The sequence below is a fragment of the Camelina sativa genome, chromosome 11 (genome assembly GCF_000633955.1).
Source record: "Camelina sativa cultivar DH55 chromosome 11, Cs, whole genome shotgun sequence".
NCBI classification, from domain to species: domain Eukaryota; kingdom Viridiplantae; phylum Streptophyta; class Magnoliopsida; order Brassicales; family Brassicaceae; genus Camelina; species Camelina sativa.
The window spans coordinates 39,278,588-39,303,833 of NC_025695.1; the positions used below are offsets into that span (position 1 = coordinate 39,278,588).

At 34.4% G+C, this 25,246-nt stretch overlaps 5 protein-coding genes across 5 annotated transcripts; 4 read left to right on the forward strand and 1 right to left on the reverse strand.

Moving 5' to 3' along the window:
• Positions 325–1,299, reverse strand: LOC104725581 (mitochondrial import inner membrane translocase subunit TIM8). The gene is made up of 2 exons (XM_010444258.2): positions 1,163–1,299; positions 325–696 (listed from the first exon to the last, which is right to left on the reverse strand). The coding sequence occupies exons 1-2, from the start codon at positions 1,208–1,210 to the stop codon at positions 511–513; spliced, it is 234 nt and encodes a 77-aa protein (XP_010442560.1). The 5' UTR covers positions 1,211–1,299; the 3' UTR covers positions 325–510.
• Positions 3,923–5,171, forward strand: LOC104725582 (NAC domain-containing protein 41-like). The gene is made up of 3 exons (XM_010444259.2): positions 3,923–4,112; positions 4,213–4,484; positions 4,845–5,171. The coding sequence occupies exons 1-3, from the start codon at positions 3,926–3,928 to the stop codon at positions 4,965–4,967; spliced, it is 582 nt and encodes a 193-aa protein (XP_010442561.2). The 5' UTR covers positions 3,923–3,925; the 3' UTR covers positions 4,968–5,171.
• On the forward strand, positions 9,640–11,257 carry LOC104725583 (nuclear polyadenylated RNA-binding protein 3-like). The gene is made up of 3 exons (XM_010444260.1): positions 9,640–10,429; positions 10,675–10,742; positions 10,819–11,257. The coding sequence occupies exons 1-3, from the start codon at positions 9,817–9,819 to the stop codon at positions 10,981–10,983; spliced, it is 846 nt and encodes a 281-aa protein (XP_010442562.1). The 5' UTR covers positions 9,640–9,816; the 3' UTR covers positions 10,984–11,257.
• Positions 15,431–18,543, forward strand: LOC104725584 (alpha-taxilin). The gene is made up of 11 exons (XM_010444261.2): positions 15,431–15,846; positions 15,928–16,013; positions 16,190–16,298; positions 16,400–16,467; positions 16,575–16,652; positions 17,195–17,259; positions 17,381–17,447; positions 17,559–17,741; positions 17,911–17,967; positions 18,069–18,164; positions 18,256–18,543. The coding sequence occupies exons 1-11, from the start codon at positions 15,534–15,536 to the stop codon at positions 18,388–18,390; spliced, it is 1,257 nt and encodes a 418-aa protein (XP_010442563.1). The 5' UTR covers positions 15,431–15,533; the 3' UTR covers positions 18,391–18,543.
• LOC104725586 (F-box/kelch-repeat protein At4g23580-like) lies at positions 23,607–24,685 on the forward strand. The gene has a single exon (XM_010444262.1). The coding sequence runs from the start codon at positions 23,607–23,609 to the stop codon at positions 24,666–24,668; it is 1,062 nt and encodes a 353-aa protein (XP_010442564.1). The 3' UTR covers positions 24,669–24,685.

A 25,246-nucleotide genomic window follows, 5' to 3' on the forward strand; every position in this document is an offset into this window, starting at 1 on the left:
ATTGAAATGTGTTGAAATCTGATTACTGGATTTAAAGATAAAGAAGCAGTCGATTTAATCAAACAAAACACTCGCTCTTACTTTGTTTAGTTTCTTAATTCGATCATAGCTTAGCGGCTGAAATTATTAACCTTAAAAATAAATTCTGTTTCTGTTGTCAAATTAGAGATGTAATTTCTTACGGAATCCAAAAGCCTTACAGCCTTTCATGACTTCATTGACCAACCTAATATTATGTCCCATGACATGATGATGGTTACTCTAATGTTGCGGAATGCTGAAACCACATACTAGTACTACAGCTCTCTCCTTTTTAAAATCACATTATCCCACAATTGTTTCTGAATATATATATATATAACCAAACCATAATAAAGATTTCTTAAAAACACATATCCGAAAATACTCTTTGCAAAATCACTAGAGTGAAAGGAGTTCAACACTTGCCAAGAGCAACAAAAGGATAATGAAAATTCGGAAACAAGTCATGATAGACAACTTCATCGAAACTCACTGCGACTGAAAGCGTTTCATGATGATCATACTCATATCCATGTAGCGTTGCGCGCAATGAGTGAGGCAAGAAGTCTCGCTTGAGCTGAACTTACTCCCCGGTGAGCTAGTGATGCACTTGTCCCAGCACACACTTGTTAGCTTTGCCACCATTTCGTTCACCATGGCTCTTTCTTTCTCTTGCTGCCACAACAAAGATACACAAACAATTCTATTACATTCCACCAAAACATAATAAACTCAAGACCAAAAAAAAAAAGAACATTAATATAAATTCTTGCATAAAAAAGAAACCCAGACAAAACCAATTCTTGCAAACACATATTTGAAAATCAAAACATTCAAAAGCAACTTAATTCTAATCAAACCAACTAAACCACACAATTAGAAAGATCAGATCTTTAGACCAACCAAAGCTATTCTCTTCCTTAAAGAGGAGTCAAAGGAGATGGTTTCTAATGATTCCAGACAGGACTTAAAGACATCTTCTACTTACAATTCCGTTTTCCTAAAACAGAGCATTGAGTTCAACTACGAGACCGGAGCTAAAGTTTCCATGTGAATCGACTTTAAAGATAAAGAAAAAAAAACTTTAAATTGGGAGAAACAATTAACTATTCATTCATGAAAAACCAAATCGGAGACTTACGTTGAGGAATTGAAGCAATTCAGGGTTGTTGGCGAGGCTAGGATCCATGTCGGTTGAGTTTGAGAGAGCGTCTCTGCTTGAAGAAGAAGAAAAAAGATGATGAAAGAATCAAAAGTTTTCTCAGCGATTGAAAACCCTAAAACAAAAACCCCCAAAGGATACAAATTAAAAAAGTTCAAGAGACGCCGCTTACTTGCTTATTGGGTCACAAGCCCATTACAAGCCCAAATATAACATATTGATCATATTCAGCTCAAATATAGTAGTAGTACTGAACATTTTTAAGTTGGATTCATATACATTAAACCGTTTTATACAGCGTCGGATCGCTCTAAATCGTTGGACTTCGAAAATTAAGAATATGTTTTAGTTAATAAAATGTATGTATGAGTTTTTTTTTTTTTTTTTTAATACAATTAAACACGAAGAAGAGACTAGAACTATATCAATATAAAGTTATCAACCCATCAATTGACAAGATTACGTTATAAAAGAGATGAAACTTTTCATCGATGTACTGTATTTCGTTGCTTAAGCAATGTCGCCAAATCATATAAATTTAAAAGTAAAAGGGGAAAACTGAAAACAAAATTAAATAAAGAAAATGGAAAGCCAACATCTTCGAGGTGAAGAAAAGTACCAAAATCCAAATTGCTGCGTGGGAGGAGTAAAACATATGATTCTAAATTGACTAATTTTTTAAGCTTTTCTATTGTTTTTATTAGTTATATGGAACAAATAAAGCTTTCTCGAGTTTAAAAACATTAGAAATTTTTTTTTTCGCTATTTTAATTTAATTTTCAGTATAATTTTTTTATATATATATGTAAGCTTGAGTGATCTATGTCAGCACTAAACCGAAAGTACATAACTAGAACATGTGTTCTACCCACAACAGACTTAATATGCTTGACTAATTTCAAAGGTGAGCCAGTCCCAATAGAGAAAGCTTGCCTTACCAAATTTTCAACTATTTTTTACACTAAACTGAAGAAAAAAAATGATAGAGTTTGTTTTGTAAGAACCAGCAGATTGACAATCATCCGACAACATAGACGGACACAGTCTCTTCTTCCTAGCATACATAGTCTCCTTCGTCTTCCCCGAAATATTACTGTTACTAGGTCACAAACAAGTTGGACTCAGCCTAGAATTAGAGCGAGTTGTTAACCAGTTAAACTTTTATCATTCATCAAATATATATAGCGTGGCATTCGAACTCAAGATCTTCAGCGAAAGGAATTTGAAATACTATCTTCCAAGTTCCAACCAGATTAAACTAATCGCAGTTCCTTAACAATGAAACAATCATCTTTATTCATTTCATTTTCTTTTCGTAGTCTTTTGAAAGACAGATTATGTAGCTTTATTTCTAGTGTATACAAAGAAAACATTATACAAAAAGGAGTAAAACCTAAATGCTCTTTGTAATATTCAAAGTCTGATGCTGGAAAGTTGCAGCAAAAAATTAGAACAACTTTGTTTTGGTGAGCTTTGGGAGCTTTATTGATCCAAGGAAAAAAAAAAGAAGGATAAAAGACAAAACCACCAGTCCAAAGACAAACATATATACAATAATATATCTAAAATAATTGAAATTAAAGAAGTGCATGAGAGTAGAAAATTGAGTCAGACCAACAATCTCATAACTTACTCGTTAAGTCAGCTGCGTCCTCAAATCTTTAAGTTGGGATCGACTTGGACTCTCTTTCAATTTCACTTTTGTTTTCCGAATTTACTTTCTTTTATTTATTTTTCTTATTTCTTCATCATTGCTTATGTCTATTTACTTAGACTTCTTGTTTTTTAAAAAATGTATGGTACGCCCCGACATTATTATTTCACATGCGAAGTTATAAAGACAAAGAAAATTCTGATTCCACGATGATATGCGTTTTCTTTTTCCACGTATAATTTATCCCAAAAGTGGATTTTAATCTACAAAATTTTACGTTGAACGTCCAAACCTTTTCGTTTACCAATACATCTTTTAAGTAATTCATTTTTCTAATACGTATATCATTCCGACATCATTATTTCACATGCACTTCTTTACTTTAAGAATAAAAAGGTCGCATGAATATTTATTTTTACATGCATGATAGATAAGAGTTCCTAAACACGAATTTGTTTTGTTTTCTTATATATATTAGAATATAGATTTCTGATAAATATGCGTAGTGACTATATATATATATATATATAGTATGTATACGAGCTTTTTAAACAAAGAAAAAAAAAAGAGTACATAAAAAGCTTTCAAATGGTTAAATTAGTTTCGGGTCAAATCAATCGTTGTTAGTATTGCGCTCGTTTTAGTTATCGGTAATGAAACAGCGTGGATATATATAGGTTTTAGTTTTACCTTATTTATTTCGTTTTGGTTGGGGAAAAAATCAACTTTGCCCAAAAAAAGGAACTAATTACCTTTACCAAAAAAAATAAAGAAATAATTACTTATTTTTTTTCAAATAGAATTCTTAACAATGTTCTATTCAAAATCTTAACAACGTTGACTGCATGGGTATGCACAACAATTTTATTAGGGTGAGCCTCGCATTTAAATAAACAAAAATAAAACAATCTCTGAATTTGATGTTATATTAAAAATTAAATTATCTATTCATCTCTAGAAAATAATACGTAAAAAGTATCTCTAAAGGAAAAGTAGAATTCGCTTTTGCCAAACTAAAGGTGACACACTCATATAAGTATATAAACAACCTAAACCATACACAAAGGGATACTGATAAGGAAGCACTGATGGACATTTCTGCGCAGAGATTTGCCATGAACGGAAGAAGCATGAGACTCCCTCCTGGGTTTCGGTTCGATCCCGATGATGAAGATCTTGTGTTCGAGTATCTCGCAAAGAAGGTCCTCCACCGTCCGATGGACTTCGACCTCCCTGAGCTCCGATCTTGCAATGTTGATCCTTGGGACTTGCTAGGTTTGCTACAAACTCTTTTCTCTAATTACTATACCATATCACATTTTAATGTATCGCTCAATGTGGTTTAATAGATGTTGTACGTACACATTTGTTGTAGGTGAGAGGAACAAGGAAGTGTATTACTTCGTGAAGAAGGAAGAACGAGAGAGAAAGGGAAGAGAGACGTTATCAGGTTACTGGGAAAAGTGTGAAGAAGAGGAAGTAATGGAGGCTGGTGATCGTGAATGTAGTCATTTAGAAGGAAGGAGAAAGACATTTGCTTTCTATATTGGGAAAAGACCTCGAGGCACAATAACTCCATGGATCATGTATGAGTTCCGACTTCTTTCCTCTAGAGCTACAAGGTGGTCATCGTCCCTTTTGCCTCGGGTGAGCCACTCGTCTCTTATTAGTTCCGACACTACATTGGACTCTTATCTTTGGGAAATTATTTATAACGCCACTAATGTTTCATGTAATTACTTAACAAAAATAAAAGTTGAGTAACACAAATTTCCGGAAAAGAAAAGAAAAACCTTCAAAACATTTACTAAAATGTCATTTTGATTTGATTTCTTGAAAAAAGAAAAATTAATACGCCAATATTTAAGGAATCCTAAATTACCGAATTTTTTTTTTCAAAATATATCACCCTATATTATGTGTCATTTTACTCATCCTTAATATTTTTCTGCAATATATACCAATGTTTTGATTAGTTTGGTTTTTTTTTTTTTTTTGGGTTTTCAGGGGGATTTAGGGAAATGGGGGGCAGTGAAGGTGGTGGTGAAGGAAGAGAATGAGGAAGAGATGGTGGAGGATGAGCACGAGTCGGACGAGTCTGATGGCGAAGAAGTTATTCAAAGCCGGTGACGATCATGGTTGATGCCATATATATGTATTGGTTTTGTGGTGAATCCGATCCATTTGAGTTTAGTTAGTAACTTATAGTATTGTTAGAATATTAGAGAACATCTAAATGAAAATGAGGATATATGCTTAAATTTGTCTTATTATCTTCCAAGCCCTTTGGAATGTAATTAAGGTTGTGGTGAAAGATGCCACAAGTTGCTTTCACTCTCCCGCCTTATTTTGTTCTTGTCCAATTATATATATATATATATATATATATATATAGACTAAATTATCTATTATCTTTAATCATCAGTGTTTTCTTTTAAAATTCGAGATTTATAAATCCATGCATGGTAAATTCGTGGGGATTATTGACTTGATTTGATCAAACAATGAGAGATCTGTAACCGTAGTTGATTAATTTAGCCTAATGAGTAATATGCATGTATGTAATAGTTTCCCATGTACTTCACTAGCACACAAGAGAAATTAAGATTTAACTTACTTACGACATATTAAGTATGCAACCAACCAATTTCATGTTGAGCAAGAAGCCTTTAGATTTTATCTTTAGCCCTCACACAAATCTTACTAACAAAACGGAGTCAAAGCAACTGAAAAAGCTCCCTTCTACTTCTGTATATATTCGGCGTGATCAAGTAGCATCGCATAGTTGTACGTACATAGATGATAGATGTGTGGGTTAAGACAAGTCTCCCTAACTGATAACTCCATCCTTGCCAACAGATCATTATGTCCCAGCAGTTCTCTTCAAACAGCTCCTTGGCATTATAATTCAATATCTTGGTCATGGTATATATACGTTATGCTGTGAGAAAATATTCGTGTTCGCCAAGTTACTAGCGTACAGTTACAAATTTCTTACAACTAGCTAGAGGAAATCTAATATGTGGATGTCCGGAACATCGATGTGATGTTTTCAGAGGACAGTGACGTTCAAGTCAGTAAACGAATATATAAATGAGTTGTCACATGACAACGGGTTTAAAATAAAAATCTGCGGTTGAGCCGAGTCAACTAGATAGCCTTGAGGTTACGGACTTACGGTTACCCAAAAGACTTCGAAGTTTGTGTAACATCCCCAAATTCAAATGTGGGTCATTTTGAAAAGTGCAGCCCATTAAGGGCCCAATTGAACAAAAGTAAAGGGTTTTGCGTCACATTGTATGTTTGTGTACATGTGTATACTCGCATACATCGCCGTCTTTGTTTTGGCGAGAGAAGAGAGTTTGTGAACTCTAACCCTAAGCCTCTCTCTCAACGTTGGATCTCACCATCATCACCGTCTTCCTCATGTTGTTGCCATTGTTGAGAAGGAGAGAAAGAGGTCACGGAGATTTGTTGTTCGCCACCGTCGATCACCACCGTTAGTCAGCAAGCCATCGTGAATCACCGGAGTTTGAAACCATGTGTTAACCACTATCACCGGAGATGTCAGCCGCTGTCTCCGTAGCAGCCGTAGACATTGTCGAGGCCGTTAAGGGTAAGGAAACCCTAGTGTTCTTTTGTAACTTGCGCATGAAGTAAATGATATTGTCTCATGATCTGTTGTTGTTGTATAATTGTGAATCATGAGAACTGAACGCCACCGTGTGCTTAAACTGTCACGTCGAGCCGTCGAGGAGATTCACCGAGAGTAAACGCCGAGAAAGGTAAACGGCGGAACTCTTGTCTCGTGATGTTGTTGTTGTGTTTGTTGATTTTTGAACCGAGAAGCTTAACCATCTAAACCAGAAAATTATGGAACGTACGTGCATGAGTTGTTTGTGGTGTCATGCATGGTTAATTACGTACGTTGTCGATGACGTTGGACAATTTAATATTGGTGCATCGTGTATTGTGGCTGCTTTAGGAATCGGTAATAAACGGGGAGCATGTGGTCGTACGTGGATTAAATTGTGGTGATATAAATTATTTGATCGTTAGTTTGATTTAATTATTAAACTACGTCTAACGAATTTATTTGTGAAGTACCAGCACAATTAATTCAGTTTCGGTTATTAGATTAAATCAGTGATAAATATTGGAATGTAATCATTGATCGAGTAATCTGAAAATATTGCAGATTAAGATCGTTGTTGGATTGGATTCTTGTCGTTGCTGGCTTTTATTTGAGGATCAACAAATTTGCTAAGGTGAGGACAGGACTAGTTAGTGTCTTTTTGATATGCCGATACGTTTAGATAGTTATTTAGTTTAAGGTTAAACCAAATATATCTATTGATTATATAAAAATAATCTTAGTTGAATGTTGAGTGTATAATAATAATATATATAATATGTATTTACTAAATAAAAGGTAAGGAAAAAAAATTAGTAATAGGATTTGAGAATTAAAAGAACTAGATATTTTAAAACGGATTGTGTGGTGTGTGATATGTATGTTTGTGTGATAAAATAAATTGTTTGAGTGTGAGGATAAAAAGTGTCAAGAGGCACGAAGAAGCGGGAGAACCGCAGAGAGTCCTACAAGGAGTTCTCCTTGTAGTTGTGTGGTGGTCTACGGGCGCGGAATGCGGGTAGATCAAGATTGGCTGACAAGCCAACGCGTTGTTGTGCGTGGAAGAAGTGCGAGAAGCATGAGAAATCCAGATACGCAAGTAAAAAAGTGCATGAAGAAGTGCGAAAGCATGAGAAATCCCGGAATGCACGGCAATGGAAAAGTGCAGGAAGAAGTGAGAAAGCATAAGGAATCCCGTAATGCACGGCGATGGAAATGTACAGGAAGAAATGCGAAAGCATGAGGAATCCCATAATGCATGGCGTTGTTGACGTAGCGGAAGCTAAGATAATACAAAGATCTTATTTAGTCTAAGAATACCTAAGATCAATGTCTTCCTGAAATCGTTGAGATCTCTTTGGATCTATCCGAAAACAAGGGTTTGTGAATATTATTCACACAAAAGCTAAAAGCTCTTAATTTTATTAATCAAATCAACTCCCTCGTACAATAGGCCTGAATAGGCTATTTATAATAAAACCAGAAAACCCTAATAAATCTCTGTAATATTCTAGAAACCTCTAAAGGTAAATCATATAATTAATAATAATATTAAAATACAAATAAATGGAAATAATCCTAATTATGCGCTGCATCAAGTCTCGCCGGCAAAGAAAAGATTCGTCCTCGAATCTTGTATCTTCGATGCATCAGCTCCCTCCGGCCAAGAAAGATTCGCCCTCGAATCTTCAACAACGTTTTCAGCACATTCGATGTTTGCAGATTCATCATCACTCCCATCGTTTGGTTTTGCCCGAATTGCACGGAAACGATCTGACCCGAAATTTGCACGAACCCGGTATGATCCGAAATTTGCACGAACCCGGTATGATCCGAAATTTGCACAAACCCGGTCTGACCCGAAACTTGAACCAAACCAGTCTGACCCGGAATTTGCACGGATCTCTTCTTTAACAACTTCTGTCTCAAACCCTAAATTTGCACAGAGCCGATTTTTGAAACCAGCTTGTGGAAAAACAAAATCCATAACTATAACATCCTCTTCATAGATGTCATAGATGGGATCACCATAGATCTCATGGTTTTCTTCCTGTTCAAAAAACAAACTTTCGCTAATCAACATGATCACCAGAATCGTTCTTCAATTGAGAAATTAAAGAGACAAAGCTCTGATACCAACTGACGTAGCGGAAGCTAAGATAATACAAAGATCTTATTTAGTCTAAGAATACCTAAGATCAATGTCTTCCTGAAATCGTTGAGATCTCTTTGGATCTATTCGAAAACAAGGGTTTGTGAATACTCTTCACACAAAAGCTAAAAGCTCTTAATTTTATTAATTAAATCAACTCCCTCATACAATAGGCCTGAATAGGCTATTTATAATAAAACCAGAAAACCCTAATAAATCTCTGTAATATTCTAGAAACCTCTAAAGGTAAATCATATAATTAATAATAATGTTAAAATACAAATAAATGGAAATAATCATAATTATGCGCGGCATCATGTCTCGCCGGCAAAGAAAAGATTCGTCCTCGAATCTTGTATCTTCGCTGCATCAGTTGTTTATGGGACGTAGTCTCGTTTGTTTGATGTTTGTGTGTCTTTTACACGTGATTGATTGCTTGTCTTAGGTTTAGACTTTGTGATGGTCTAAGCATGTTTGTGTATGAAGACTTCGTGAGTCCTAAGGCTTGCCCTTGCTGAGTAATCCTAGATTGCTCACCCCTCTCTTTCTCTTGCACGTAACCATGAGGAGTAGTTGATAGAGTTGGTGTTGGTGTTAGGAGCTGGAGATTATTCTTTTATTTCCCGTTGTTGGATTTATCGAACTGGTTGTTAGTTTCGGTTTAACGTTTAAAGGATGGTTTGAAAGACGTTTAAATTGATTTAATGGATTTTTTGGTTATTTTCGGTTAAGTATGGTTTACTTGTGGTATAAGTTAACCTGTGACATGCCATGAAAATTGGGTGTTACAGTTTGTTTGTGGGGTGGTTTTATATTGACCAAACAAAAAGAATCTTACAGATATTGATGTTAAGACTAAACTGTAAGTCAAAAATGACAATAGGAATGAAGATGTTACTTAGAAACCAACTCCTGTATTTGCCAAAATATCACTATTTACCAAAATTAGCAAATAAATTGCAACTAACCAATCAACCCATCACATAATCTCAACCCTATAACCTCACCTTCTCTCCCTTCTTCTTCTCGGATTCCTAAATATTATCTTTCACTCATCGTCCTCCCAATTTATTGGCTCTCTCTTCTCTCCTCTCCTTTGCCTATTATCTAACATCTTCTCCCGCCACCCACCCCCTGCCGTATGATCTTTCTGGTGGCGGCGATTACACCATCAATTTGTTAGTTTTATTAATATGGGTTGCGGTGGCTCGAGGCTTGGAGGTGTGGCGGCTGTCAGGGCCGGAGAAGGAGGCGTTGTGCCACTTCCGGCGGGAATACGTCCACTTCTAAGGCGAAGGTTAGAGGAGATGAAGAAAAGGAGCCATGCAAGCGTCTTGAAAGGGAGCCAGACGCAGTCTAAGAAGGAGCTTCTTCGTCACGGCTCTTCTGATGACGGAGAAGACACTGACGGCAGTCTGAAGTCGTCGGCTAAGGTGGCTCCGGCACCTGATCATCACGTGGAAGAGAAGAAAGAGGTTATTTTAGAGAAGGTTCCGTCGAGAGATGATGTCAAAGAGGTGAATGAGGAAGAAGTGGTTGTTAAGAAACAAGAAGATGAAAAACATCATCAAGATGTTGCGAAGAAACAAGAGGAGGATAATAAAGAGGTTGTGAAGAAACAAGAAGAGGATATTCATCATGAGGATGTGACCATCAATGTTAAGAAGGAAGGAGATGATGGCAAGAATCATGATGAAGACGAAAGGAGTATCATGAGCAACTTTGATGAAAGAATGATAGGTCCTGGATCTCCAAGCTTTAGGGTTTATTGCATCGATGTTCCTTCTTCTGATGATGATGATGAAGGTAAATCATACGTCCTTATAATGACACACACATATATATATACAAGTATACGTACCAAATAGAAAGGTCAAGAATAATAAATATCCGTATGTATATGATTGCTAGGAATGCTAGTTTTATTTTTATCAAAACTATATTTTACCATGTAGTACTTTCACCTTTCTATGTATTTCTATGGTTGCCGATGCATCTTAAGGTTCGCAGTTGGGCTTATAATTGGAAAATTTATCTATTCACTAATGCAGAAAAAGATGGAGAAGACACAAGAAAATCGATGGAAATCGAAAGTAGTGTCATGACAGAGATAAAAGAGGTGGCTCACATTTGATTCACATTATTGATTTGATTTATGTGAGGCTCGATAATAATGATATGTTTTGTATTTTTAGGACGGAAGCATCGTCAAAAAGGAGAAAAGGGAAAGGAGAGGGAAGAGGTTTGGAATCGGATTGCCGAAGAAGTATTTAGCCAATGTGACTGCACCGTGCTATGCTGGTGGAGGATGCATGGGGAACACTCATTCTCGTTTGGTGCAAGAGAAACCGAGACAGTGATATCGATAAAAATTATATGTCGTTTGCCATCTGCCTTTATTTGTTGAAGTAAGAACGGTGAGGTGCACGTACACGTACGTGACTGTGAGTAATCAAAACCACCCAACCACGGATACGAATTTAGACCTTTGATTTATTTCAACTTTTTAAGAGACCTTGTTTCAGTATTTGTACACCTCTTCTTCATATTTGCTTTCTTTGATCAGGGTAAGTTAGTGTTTGAAGAATTTACTTTTTCCATGTGGAAAGATGTAAGTAATTTAATTTGTGCAATTAAAAAAGTGTTGTTTAAATATGAAACTTCTTGTTTAACAAAAAAATATTCAGATTACCCACTGGAAAGAAAATTAGAGCAACATAGGAAACTGGCATTATATATATATAGAAGGAAAAACAAACATAGTAAAAGGTGTAAGTAATTGAACTTGTGCAATAAAGAAATGCTCTCTTATAATTGTAATATATATTTTCAACGTAAACATACTTCTAAAATTATCACTAGAATTTAGTATATGATTTTTGTTTTTTGAATAAGAATTGAGTATATGATTTTGTCTGTCTATACATGAACGGTAATAACCTTGCGTGAAGGGGAAAATTTGAGTATAAGGTTGAACAGGGGTGTCAAACCAGACTAACTTGTTTTAATTAGGAGGCTACGATATTAATTTCGTGAGTTTTGGCAAGAACCCATTTTAGATTGTGAGTTTAGAAACATGAATTCTAACTTGTTTTTATTCGAACTTCGGTACTAGAAACATCAACCCTGATTCAATTATAATCTATGATTATTCGGGTTAATTTCATTTAAGACCTTTGTTCGCAGTGCCTATCTATTTTCTGTACTTTTAAAATTTTTTATCAATAAAAGATAAGCTTAAACGAGCCAATTGGGTAAAAAATTGTTTATATACAAAATATGATGCGGAGATATACGTGTTTGACGTGCCAGAAAACCCATCCTTACATTTGCATTTCGAAAAATAGAAAATAAAAAGAAAGTTGAAAATTTCTCCTAGTTAATCTTGATATCATCCAGGTACGTCGACAAAACTGGCCAATCCGAAGACGAAGACACCATCTTCACCAAGTTTGAACAATCCATTAAAAACGTCACATCTCGAAAGTTATGTCCAATCATGCACCACATTACCCAGATGAACGCTTTAGTTTCAGCATGCAAAGGAAAGAGGATACACTGGAACTTGGTGGCTTCCCTAGTCGGTGATGCATCATGGGACAAACAAAGCCATCCCGCACCTGCAAATGGATCATTTGCTTTCCAAGATGCATCTACAAAGCAGCGATAACCCGCAAAAAACGGCGGGAGATTAACAACGGCCACCCTCTGCCTGGGGCCAAAGATAAAGGGAAAATGAGAGAATCCTCATAAACGCCCTTCACCTGAGCTTGCTGCTATGTCAACGCTTAGGGATGTCAATCGGGCTGGTCCGACCCGCCCCGGCCTGGCCCAAATTATTTCCGAGCCTATATTTGAAAGCCCGAGCCCGACCCTAACATGGCTACAAGGCTTTTCGGGCTTTTCCGGTAAAAAAATCAAAAATTTAAACTTATAAGCCTTAAACAGCAATATTTAAAGGTGCAATATAAAACAAATCAGTCAAAATTTTAATAACTCATTTATATTCACTACAACCAACTTAATTTAAAAGAAAGTTTAAAATTAAATAAAATTTTATACTATAATCAAATAAAACAATATATAATTCATATAAAATATCATAGATAAAAAAATTTAAAAATATTAAGTAAGGTTATTAATTAAATATGAAAACTAGGATTATAGTTTTAAACTTTATTTACAAGAAATCATTAATCAAATAATGCAATCAAACAAAAAAAAGTACAAATATATTTGTTAAAGGATTTTTTGGGCTAGCCTGAGCCCGGTCGGACAAAGCCCAGAAAACGCTATAGCCCAAATGGGCTGAACCAGAAAGTCCTGATTTTTTCTAGACATATATATAGTATATGTCCAAGCCCGATATTTTCAGGGCCGGGCCGGACCAGCCCGCGGACTTTGGCCCTAATTGACATGCCTATCAACTCCTCACCTTCCGCTACCAGAACAATCTCCTCAGGCCGCTCATCAATATTTTCTGTATACAATTTTAAAGTGTAATCTAATCCAATCTCTATATACTTATTTAAGCAATGTTGTTAAAGTTTAATCCTACTATTATGTAATATATTACAACAAATACCATTGTATTTTAATTAATTTAATAACTAACAAAATAAAAGTTTATATTGGTTAATAAAATAATAAAATAATATTTTTGAATTATTTAACAAATTCATTTATTCTTACAGAAATTTTAGGAAAAAATAGTAAACTATTTAAAATAACTATAAAACTTAATTTTATTTATAAAACTAAGATTAAATGTTTACATTCCTAAATCGTTTAATAACATATATTTGAAAATTAAGATACAACATTGCTTATATTTTAATTATATAAAATATTATATTTAATTTATTAAATATTTTTTCGCAATGCACATCGACGCAGTGACATCTTTTTAAAATCTAAGAAATCATAAAGGTTGTATTTTATTCAATATAATATATACAATCAAAATAAATAAATAAAAAAGTTAAATCAGAATTTCTAAACAAGGTTTTGTTATATTTTCTAGATTTTACCAAATTTATATAATTAACGGATTTAACCATTGTATCATGTACCAAAGATGGATTGAAATCAGAATTTGAAACTAATAAATTAAATGTAAACGATTATAAAATATATAGAATAAATCAAATAAAATTTAAACTATTATTTTATAATTAATAAATTACTGTAAAATATTTCCAATATGGATAACTATCTAGTTATTCATTATTATAAAACAAAATTTTAACTCTAAGAGGGAGGTATTCAACTTGATATTTTAAAGATTTTGTAGGATTTTAATATTTTAGAATTTTGAAAGATTTAGAAGATTTTTAGGAGATTTGATTGTGTTTTAGAGTTTTTCTATTTTCTAAAAAAAGAAATGAAATATGATTCTATGAGATTCTATGATATTCTATGAGTAAACTTTGGGTGATTTTTAAATATTTTACAATATAAAGAAAGAAAATTATATGCCAAAAAAAAAAATTATGCTCAGAGAGTCTAATTAAAACCTGCAATTAAAATCTGGTCAAGATGATCCCATAATAACATATTTGATTGTTGAGATGTGAGTTTCTAATTAAAACCTGCAACAAAGAAAAAAGCTTTAAGTGAGATGAAGAAGAGAGGAAGAAAAACCTAAACCAAAAAGATCTGAGTTTTCCATTGTGGTGTGACTTTCTGTAGAAATTTGTAAGCCACGAACATATTGCATTCCACTTCTTTTTTTGTTCTTTTCATTATCATGATTCGTTTTGTTTGATATCTAATGATCAAAAGCTAATTATGTTCCTGTTGTAACATATATGGATTCTAAAAAGAACAGCCCATTAATTTACCATGATCCGATATACTTTTACGACGATGAGGTACACTTTGCGCAGACACAGAGGCAAATTGCAGTCCAAAAAACAAAACGAGCTGAGGTATTCTAGTTAAAACTGAACCTTGAGATTCAAATTAAGAGGGACAAGAGAGAGAGCTTACTGAACAGAGATGGTGGTTTAATTCACAGGAAGATACGAAGCTTCAGGAGGTGACTGCTGATCGGTGGAGATTAGAGCTGTCGTCGGAATTGATATTTCATCGACTTTTTTTTTTTTTAAATCCTTTAAAATCCTACCTCAAAAGGTAGTATTTTGTTACTCATATTTGTCAACTAAAAAACCAAAAAAAGTCTTGCAGAATCATTCAAAATACTATTTTAAAAAAAATTGTGATATTTTGAATAACATTAGATTTTAAGTAAGTTTTATAAATCAGTGATTGAATAACAAGAGATTTTAGATTATTTTAAATGATTTTACATAAATTTCAAGTTGAATAACATAGGATTTTAAAAGATTTTTTAAAATCATGAATTGAATAACAAGTGATTTTAAGAATACTTTAGAATCTTTCAAAATATCAAGTTGAATACCTCCCTCTAAATCGATATCTAAAAAGAATACGAGGGAATACAATTCAACACATGAAATTAGTATTCGACTCATTTAATTTTTTTTTTAATTTGGTTTTTAAAGTATAGCTAATTGTAAGAATATATCTAACTTGAATAACTCGACATGATCATTTTTGAACATTTAGAAGAGGTTATTGGTTATATGATTTGAATGGATTTAGAAATCTAAACAAAATTTAATCATATAACATTTGATTTCAAACTCATGAAATTACTAAAATTCAAGAAGACTTTATTAAACAAGAAACTAATAATAAATAACATTAAAAATTCCGACAAAACAATAACATTAAAATTTTAGTTAAAGACACATTAAATAACCCGTAAAAGGTTTTTGCTCAATTCCGTCAGATATTTATTTGGGTTTATTTCAATCAATCTCTCAGCTCATTGATTCGTAAATAAGGTTTCCTCCAGATCCAGGGAGGGGATTCAAAAAACAAAATGGAGGAGTCACCGCACTCGAATTTGCTTCCGGAAGTCGATTCTTTACCCGATGGATTCGTCGACGGCGCTACAGAGCCACCACCTCTCAATTCTCCCAAGACCCAGGAAGAAACTTGTATCACAACAACAACGAACCATGAAGCTGTTGCCGTCGAGAAAGCAGAGAAGCCGAGAACTTTCCCCGTTCCCTTGTGTGAAACAGATGGTAATGATGACGACGACGTAGATGACCTAATTCAAGATTCGAGCAAGCTTAGCTTAGAGCATAAAGAAGAAGAAGAAGAAGCTTCTCCTCCTGTTTGTCAAACATGTGAGTAGTAAATGACCTAATTCAAGATTCAAGCAAGCTTTACTTCCATTTGTAACCTGACGTTTGCTTTTGTTGAGTTAGTATCAGAAGGGTCAACTCAAAATCCAACCTTTTCTAAGGAAACAGACTCGACTCAGAGTATGGATTCGCTCAAACCCAAGAAACAAGTTAGTATTTTTATGTGGTCTTTGATGAACTATCACTATCTTTGGGATATATCAACTTTAAAAATGTTGGTAGGATTGATTCTTGTGTGTTAGATGACAAGCAGGCCTTGCTTTGTATGTTCATTTTTGCTTTGTTGAAGATGAATGTATCTGATTTGTGTTGATATTGAAAGCAGGAGACGGTTGAGACTAAGCGTAAGGGTTCAAAGAATATGTTTAAATCAGAGAAAGAGTTTCTTGAATTCATGCTCAAGTATCAGCAAGTACTTTCTGAAAGAGATTCTGGTAAATAGGAAATCAGTAAAGCCAAACCAGTTTTGTGTTACTCTCATTGTTATATGGTTTATAGTCTGTACTCATCTTTTTCTCCTTTTTTTTCACTCTAGCTATTACTGTCCGTGATAAGCTTGAGTCGCTTTGTAGAGAGTTACAACGTCAAAACAAACTGTTGATGGTATGTTCTTTCTTTCTTCTAGTTTGGTGTGCCATATTTTATTGTCTTGTTTTGAGGGACTGACTAAGTTTTTTGGTATATGTATTGAATGTACCTTTGTTTAACAGGAAGAATGCAAGCGGGTGTCAACTGAGGGACAGAGTTTAAGATCAGATTTATCGACAAAGTTCCAGGATGCAATAAAGGTAGTTTGAACACATTATAATTCGATGTGAATTTCTCCCAGCGTTTTGATATTTACTGAATATTGAAAATTTGAGCCATTTTGCCGTCAGTATTGGCAGTTCTAGAGAGGAACAAGTATTGTGTAAATAGCTTTGTTCTGTGTTGCTATGTAGGCAAATCCTAAAATGCACATCATTCTTGATCCTTGTTCTATTCCCTTAGGAGATTTATCTCCATTAATCTTCTGTGCTATATGCTTTGGAGAGTCATGAAAACCTCTTTTTCTTCTTTGTGAAACACTCTACACTAATATTTGCCCATGTTAGTATCGAAATCGTACAGACCTATTTAGTCCTTTGAAATGATTGGAACTCACTTTATATATAGTAGAAAATCGTACATATTCGTTTCAAGTTATATAGATTGATAGAAATAAGTTTGATAAATTGCTTGTAGGCTTTTGCAACATCCAAAGCTTACGAAAACGAAGGCAGAATATTCTACTTAATTAATTATTTTTTACTCTCTACCATACGGAATACTGATCCTCTTTGGTTAATAGGATGTGAGCATTAAGTTGGACGAGCAAAAGGATGAAAGCCTCGCACAACTAAAAGAAAATGAGATGTAAGCAGAACGAACTCAATCATAACGTTTTCACTTGTAAAATAGGAAACTTCTAGTATAATTTGGTAACATATTATAAAGGTCTTTTCTAATTACAGTGAATTTGTTTCTTAATCTCCAGGTTGAGGACGAAGTTGAAGCACCTGGCTGATCAATATACACTTTCAGAACAACAACATGAGCAAAGAGTAATTTACATATTCGTTTTTCCAACTATATATGAAGCATCATTTAGCCAAAATAAATAATTGGCTTAACTGTGATGTATACTTGACAACATCACATTTTCGAATGAGCAGTTGAAGCAGAAGACACTTGAGCTACAGATCTCTGCTTTAAAAATTAAACAGCATGAGGAGAAACTCATCCATGAACAGTCTCAGATGAAAGTTTATGCAGACCAAGTTTCTCAGCTTTTATCTACTGAGAAAAATTTGCGGTTGCAGCTAACTGCTGATGGAGATAAATTCCAGCAGTTCCAGGTCTGCTCTCTTCCCCTTTTACACTTCCTAAATAAGTCTTTATCGTCTTCTCGATTCAGTACGATCACCGATAGTTATATTGCTCGATTTGGGTGTGATGCAATTCTCTTTTAATATTGTCGATATTTATATGAAGAGAATGTAAAGTGAAAGACTTTTGGTTATGCAGGATGCGTTGGTGAAGAGCAACGAGGTGTTTGAAACATTCAAACAAGAAATTGATAAGGTAACACCATTGTCCTGTCTTCATTGTTCTTTGAAAGACCAAACGTTTTATTACTGAGATCTTATTAAACTTGATCCTGTGTCTATTGGTGTTTTGCGTAGATGTCAAAAGCAATCAAAGAACTTAGGAAAGAAAACGCATTCTTGAAGAGCAAAAGTGAGAAGTCTGATATCACTCTCATTGAACTCGTTGAAGAGGTAAAAAAACAAACGAAACCGTCTGTTTTTTTCATTGTAAATTTTGGTTATGAAATCAGTAAAATCACGGTTTTTGGTTGACATTGAACAGCGTGAAAGATTGAAGAAACTGTTGGAGAAGACTAAGAAACAGAAAGATAAACTTGAGTCGCTATGCAGATCCCTTCAAGCTGAAAGAAAACAGAAGGAAACTAACAGTGCCGATTCTGCTGCAGTTCAACCATGAAGCAGAGAAAGACTATGAATTAAGTTTTTTTGCTTGTTTGCTTTGTCAGAGTTGAACTAATTAGCACTTCAGTTTATTATTTTTATTTATTAAAAAACTGCATTAGACACCAAATTCACTTGACAATGTCATATAACATCAAATGATTCTGCCCTTGGCGAGCAAAGTCTATTTTATTTCACAAAACTCAAATTGATAATACTTAAATTAATTATGAACATATTATATAAACAAAAAAAACTTAAATTTACTTTCTCAAGCAGTTAAGCTTTGTGTTTATTATAATATATATATATATACTAGATTATAATCCATGTAATTTATTGTCCATGTAAAAAAAACTAAAGAATAGAAAATAATATTAGATAATATGTAAAAAATATAATTTAATTATTTTGATTTTTTTTAGTTATTAATTAATTAATTAGTTTTCAATCACTGTTAGATAAGAATGGTGTGGAGTGCTATGAAGAGGGATCAAAAGGCAACATTGTTGCGGAGTACTTCTCTGATTTGTTTCAGTCTTCAAATCCGGTTGGAGCTGATGAGCTTCTAGAAGGAATGGAGCCAAGAGTAACAGAGGTTATGAATGCGCAACTAACTGCTCCAGTCTCGCCCCAGGAAATCAAACAAGCAGCTTTTAATATTAAAGGGGATAGTGCCCCTGGTGCAGATGGGTGGACTGGTGCTTTCTTCAGACGGTACTGGTCGGTGGTTGGCTCAGATATCATTGCAGAGGTTCAGGGGTTTTTCACTTCAGGAGTTATGCCACAAGAGTGGAATCATACACAACTCTGTCTCATACCTAAAAAGCCAAATGCCAACCAAATGTCTGATATGCGACCTATAAGTTTGTGCTCGGTTTTGTACAAGATTGTCTCAAAGGTTTTATGCACTCGCTTGAAACGATGCTTACCAGCTTTGGTGTCGGAAACCCAAGGTGCTTTTGTAGCTGGAAGATTGATATCAGACAACATTTTGATAGCCCATGAAATTGTGCATGCCCTAAAGACCAATGTGAAGTTTGAAGAGAACTTCATAGCGGTGAAGACAGACATGTCAAAGGCGTATGACAGAGTAGAATGGGATTTTCTGGAGAATCTCTTCATCAAGATGGGTTTTGACACACAGTGGATACAATGGGTAATGGTATGTGTGAGATCAGTCACATTCTCGGTTCTAGTCAATGGCTGTGATTTTGGTCTAATCAAGCCAGGGCGTGGGATTCGCCAAGGAGATCCATTGTCCCCTTTTCTTTTCATTATATGTGTGGAGGCTTTGGTGTATGCTTTGCGGAGAAGCCAACAACAGGAACATATCACATGCTTCAGTTTTAATGTATCATGCCCAACGGTCCAGCACTTACTATTCGCTGATGAAATTTTGTTCATTTGCCGAGCAACTAAAGAGGAATGTGAGGAGCTTATACTCTTTCTACATAGTTATGGGAAAGCTTCTAGCCAAGTGATCAACTTTACAAAGTCAGCTGTTACATTTGGGAAGAAGGTAAGTGATGAGACTAAGGAAATGGTGAAACAAACACTCAACATCTATGAAGAGGGTGGCACCGGGACTTATCTGGGACTGCCAGAATGTTTCAGTGGCTCTAAACAGACGCTTTTGGGCTTCATTGGTGATAAGTTACAAAATAGACTCCAAGGTTGGTTTGCAAAGTCTCTCTCACTGGGTGGGAAGGAAGTACTTCTGAAGGTTGTGGCATTGGCATTACCGGTGTATGCTATGTCTTGCTTCCGCTTGAGTAAGAACCTGTGTAGGAAGTTAACAAGTGCTATGTGTGAGTTTTGGTGGAGCAATTGCCAGGGGAAGCGTAAAATTGCTTGGGTGGCATGGAAACATCTGTGCAAATCGAAGTCAGAAGGAGGTTTGGGGTTCAAGGATCTGGGGATTTTAATCAGGCCTTATTGGCTAAGCAGGCATGGCGTATACTCAATAATCCGGACTCCTTGATTGCGAGGTTCTACAAGAGCAGATATTTCCAGAAGACGTCTATCCTTGATTGTGGGACTGGCTCGAGACCTTCTTACTCATGGATAAGTATTCTCCATGGGCGTGAACTGTTGAAATCTGGTCTGATGAAATCGATTGGTGATGGTCGTGATACCTTGGTGTGGAGGGATAAATGGCTTTTGGATAAGCCCCCTAGAGCACCATTCTGTTCTCAGATATTTTTTTAGGTTAACTTGAAAATGGCTGAGCTTAGGGAGCCAGGTTCTACTAGATGGGACAGGGGAAAAAATTTCTCTTTATTTCCACCGGATGATGTGAAGCGGATATTGTCAATGAGTTTAAAGGAGGGACATGAAGATCGGTTTATTTGGCCATACACTAAGTCGGGATAATACTCGGTTAAAAGTGGGTACTGGATGGTGCAAGCTTTGTCTACGCTTTACGAACCTCGTAATGAAGTTAAGATTAAGCAAAATGAGCTGAAGGCTAAAGTATGGGAGGTGAAAACAGTCCCCAAGATTAAAACTTTTCTTTGGCGTATGCTATATGGTGCTTTAGCGGTCTCTAAACGTTTGGCGTTAAGAGGTTGTGGTGGTGATGTTACTTGTTTGAGATGCGGTTCATAGGCTGAAACTATCTGTCATCTTTTGTTTCTTTGTCCTGTGGCAAGGCAGGCGCTTGCATTGGCTAATATCCCGCACCCAATTGGAGGTTACTCTGAAATGGATGTGTATAAGAATTGGGATCATTTGTTAACGGTAATGCAGAATGCGGAGATACCCAGTTTGGTGCGATCTGCTGTACCATGGGTGTTATGGGGAATTTGGAAACATCGAAATGCCGTCTTGTTTCAGGGGAAAAAACGGAGATATATGAGACTTAGTTCTCAAAGCGCAAGAAGCCTCCGTTGAATGGCAGGCTGTACAGTTGTTGTCGGCAAATACTTTCCTCCATGGTCACACGAAGTCAGGTCCCCTAGAGAGAAAATGGTGCAAACCGTTGGCTGGCTTTGTTAAATGCAATATTGGATCATCGTGGTATAATAATTCTAGAGTGTCTGGTGGATCATGGATTGTGCGGGATGAGAGTGGACAGGTACTATATCATGCGAGATCTGCACTTTCGGCATCTGCATCACGCTTTGTAGTGGCGCTACATTGTTTCCTTTGGACGATTGAAGCTCTTGTTATACTCCAACTTGATAAAGTGGAGTTTGCTTTGGATAATAGGATGGTCATTGAAGCAGTTAACAACCTACTGCTTGGCCGCGATTTAGTATCCTCCTGAGCATTATACATGAGAACCTATCCAACTTTACATCATGGAAAGCTACGGCAGTTGCAAGCTCAGCAAACTCTGTTGCCTTGGCAATCGCGAGGAGTGTGACGAGGGATGGTAGACTTCAGTCTTATCTTTCACTTGGAGGGCCTGCTTGGCTTCATAATCAAGTGAGGGATGAGGCGGCTTAGTTGTGTTTTGTTATTTTCTTTCCTCTTGGTTTTGCTTTTTCTTTCATTGTTCAGACATTTTCGAAAGTTCTATCAGACGACAAAAAAAAAATAGTTTTCAATCAAACATTCTTATTTCCTCTCAAATGATTAGGTTTTTTTTAAATTCTTATGAGATTATATTGAATATGAAAAAAACTATAATATCCAATAGCTCAAAAATTTAATAATAGATTGTTCCTAGATTATAATCTTTGTGATATGCATGTTGATTGATACATGTTTTTTTTTTTACAGAGTTAGCGGTTTTTACTATAATGATATGTAAATAATATTTAAAAATTTAATCACACCAACCATAAATTTAAGCATACAGAGTTAGGATTTGAAACCTAAAAAATATGTTAAAAATTCACTTACAAAAATAAATATAAACAAATTTATTGAAGAAAAGTCGGAATATAGTTTAAAAATAATGTCGTGGCAAAAATTTATTTTTATACCACATATGACTTATGTTGATATAAACCATCCAAAAATTTTAGCTACACTTTTTCAATTTTATTAAAAGGAGGAATTTCATATACTAATTTTCAAAACTATCCTCTTTCTAAGAATTTACTGAAAATGCTACTAAAAATCTGTTCTTTATTCAAATATGTGTGTGAGCTAACAAAAATATACACAAATTTTTTTTGAGCTATTGACCATTCATTTGCTTATAGAATCTTTGAATTTTTAATAAATTTTGAGAAACAAAAAAAGTTATTTCATAATGTCAAGTAGGTAAAAAAAGAATAAGAAAATCAAAATACACAAAATAATATACATTATATTATATATATATATATATATATATAAATTGAATAAAAAGCAAATAATTAAAACTTATACTTTGATATTATAACAATGATTTTTATTTTCATATGTATATTTAGTACATAATTGTTGCAAGATGGAATGTAGTATATGTTATCTAGTTTTCTTTCATAATTATTAAAATATGTATAATGATAAACAAAGTTAAAAATTAAATCTACACTTATCTTAACAAAAAAAATCAATTGTCACAATCATGTTAATGGCTAACTTTCAAAACCAAATTTTATATTATAGGATTACATAAATACCAAAAAATCCAATGGAATTACATTGATAATTTAATAAATTAGAAATTACTTTTATTTTTTAAAAATATATATAAATAAGTAATTTTGTTACTTATCTATAGAATTCCTTTTTATAATAGGTTTAGAACTTTTACTTTTTTTACTTTTAATTTTTTTTTTATAAATTTAGAATTGACATGTGTCGACATCTTATCAATACAATTGACATAATAAATTAGAAATTACTTTTCATTTTTTAAAAATATATATAAATAAGTATTTTTGTTATTTATGTATAGAATTTTTTTTTATAATAGGTTTAGAACTTTTACTTTTTTTACTTTTAAATATTTTTATGAATTAAGAAATGACACATGTCGACATCTTATCAATACAATTGACATTTGTCACGATCTTGTTAATGAGTATCTTTAAAACTAAGCTTTATAAGATATCTTTGAAATTAAGATTTTTATATATATGTATATATGTATATCTTATATATTATTATAGATATATTACTTAAAAGGGATTTCTAATTGAATTAGGTCTAACAAGAATTACATAATACACATGAGATTAGGAATAATAATTCCCTATATAACGATGTTCTTGGTGGAGACATAAAAAAGCAACCGCAAGGCAGAAAAATATAGTTTATTTTTTTTTTAAAAGGCGACCACCAACAATTATGATGCTTCCAGATGATCTGATATTAAACTGTTTAGCCCGCGTCTCAAGATTACACTACCCAACCCTTTCCTTAGTTTCCAAGAAGTTTCGTTCTTTCGTTACTTCAACGGAGCTTTACCAGACCCGAGCTCTTTTAAACCGCACCGAGAATTGTCTCTACGTATGCTTACAAAGCTGTGACGACTCTAACACACTACGTTGGTTTACTCTTTGTCGGAGACCAAATAGCTCCAAAAAAATATTGGTGCCGATCTTTGTTGATTCTATTTCTCCCTCTACATTTAGGTCGGATGTTGCAATGATTGGTTCTGATATGTACGTCATTGGCGGATTAATACATCAGAATGTATCCTCTAACGTCAAGGTCATTGATTGTCGTTCTCACACATTGCGTGAGGCACCAAGCATGCAGGTGACACGTGTGTTCCCATCTGCTTGTGTCGTTGATGAAAAAATGTATGTAATTGGAGGCCGCGAAAATCTCGATTCCACAAATTGGATAGAAGTTTTTGATACGAAGACCCAAACTTGGGAGTTTTTACGAATCCCTAGCGAGAAGTTATGCAAAAGCTTTAAGTACGATAGTGTTGGGTATGAAGGAACTATCTATGTGGGGTCCAAGGGAAAGCTAGGGACTTGTAAGCTGAATAAAGGTAGATGGAGAACGGTAGACTTAGCAATGGATACTGGATGGACTCTCGCATCATCTTATTGTGTGATAGAGAATGTGTTCTACCGTTACAATAACATGATGATCGATTGGTATGATCACAAAGAAAAGTTATGGACAACTTTGAAGGGTTTGGAAAACTTGCCTACTTATCCTCGTATGCGTAATGGTAAACTGGTGGATTATGGAGGGGAAATGGTGGTTTTGTGGGAAGAGTATGGGTATGATATTGATAAGAACCACAAAGATGAAACAATATGGTGTGCGGAAATTGCGATTGAAAGACGCCAAAACGGAGAGATTTGGGGGACGATAAGCTGGTTTGACGTTGTCTTTACAACCAATGAGCCATACAGTTTAGTACATGCTCTTGCTACTAGTTCCATTTGATGAATATGAAGTCATGATTGTTGTTGGTTCAGTTTTAAACGAGAAGAAAAATTCAATCTGTAGGGTTTTTTGTGCATTAATTATATCTAATAAATAATGTTGGAAAAGAAAAAAAAAATGTTTGGTTGTGTATTGTTTTTTTGTGCATTGATTATATTCACACAACAGTATATGCATGTTTGATTCTACAAAACAAAACAAAAAAAAAAATCGTTTTCTTACATTTATGCGTGACTGCTTCAACCTAAAAAAAAAAATCCAGTCAAATTGTAAAGAAACCGTTAATAGAGAATTTTTTTTGTTAAACACTGAGTAAAGAAGAGAGCCATATAAGGAAGAAAATTATACATCGGCTGTGGATGCAGAGCATTTCTTCAGCCACTTATCTTTATCCATGGAAACATATATTTTAGATGAAAAGAGAAGAGCGACAGCTAGGTTGTGGAGAGACAAAAACCCTAGACAACAAAATCGATAAGCCCACCTTTTTTGGTTATTAATTTAAGTTCTCCTTGATCATATATAGTTTAGTTTTTTTATATTTGCAAAAAAAAAAAAAAAAAAAAAAAAAAAAAAAA

Excerpts from the sequence above, each read along its gene's own strand:
- LOC104725581 (XM_010444258.2), bottom strand. The coding sequence starts at position 1,210 with ATGGATCCTAGCCTCGCCAACAACCCTGAATTGCTTCAATTCCTCAAC. Across the intron at positions 697-1,162 it reads AATTGCTTCAATTCCTCAAC|CAAGAGAAAGAAAGAGCCAT; the intron begins GTAAGTCTCCGA and ends TTGTTGTGGCAG.
- LOC104725582 (XM_010444259.2), top strand. The coding sequence starts at position 3,926 with ATGGACATTTCTGCGCAGAGATTTGCCATGAACGGAAGAAGCATGAGA. Across the intron at positions 4,113-4,212 it reads TGATCCTTGGGACTTGCTAG|GTGAGAGGAACAAGGAAGTG; the intron begins GTTTGCTACAAA and ends CATTTGTTGTAG. Across the intron at positions 4,485-4,844 it reads CATCGTCCCTTTTGCCTCGG|GGGGATTTAGGGAAATGGGG; the intron begins GTGAGCCACTCG and ends TTGGGTTTTCAG.
- LOC104725583 (XM_010444260.1), top strand. The coding sequence starts at position 9,817 with ATGGGTTGCGGTGGCTCGAGGCTTGGAGGTGTGGCGGCTGTCAGGGCC. Across the intron at positions 10,430-10,674 it reads TTCTGATGATGATGATGAAG|AAAAAGATGGAGAAGACACA; the intron begins GTAAATCATACG and ends TCACTAATGCAG. Across the intron at positions 10,743-10,818 it reads TCATGACAGAGATAAAAGAG|GACGGAAGCATCGTCAAAAA; the intron begins GTGGCTCACATT and ends TTGTATTTTTAG.
- LOC104725584 (XM_010444261.2), top strand. The coding sequence starts at position 15,534 with ATGGAGGAGTCACCGCACTCGAATTTGCTTCCGGAAGTCGATTCTTTA. Across the intron at positions 16,299-16,399 it reads ACTTTCTGAAAGAGATTCTG|CTATTACTGTCCGTGATAAG; the intron begins GTAAATAGGAAA and ends TTTTCACTCTAG. Across the intron at positions 17,448-17,558 it reads AACAACAACATGAGCAAAGA|TTGAAGCAGAAGACACTTGA; the intron begins GTAATTTACATA and ends TCGAATGAGCAG.
- LOC104725586 (XM_010444262.1), top strand. The coding sequence starts at position 23,607 with ATGATGCTTCCAGATGATCTGATATTAAACTGTTTAGCCCGCGTCTCA.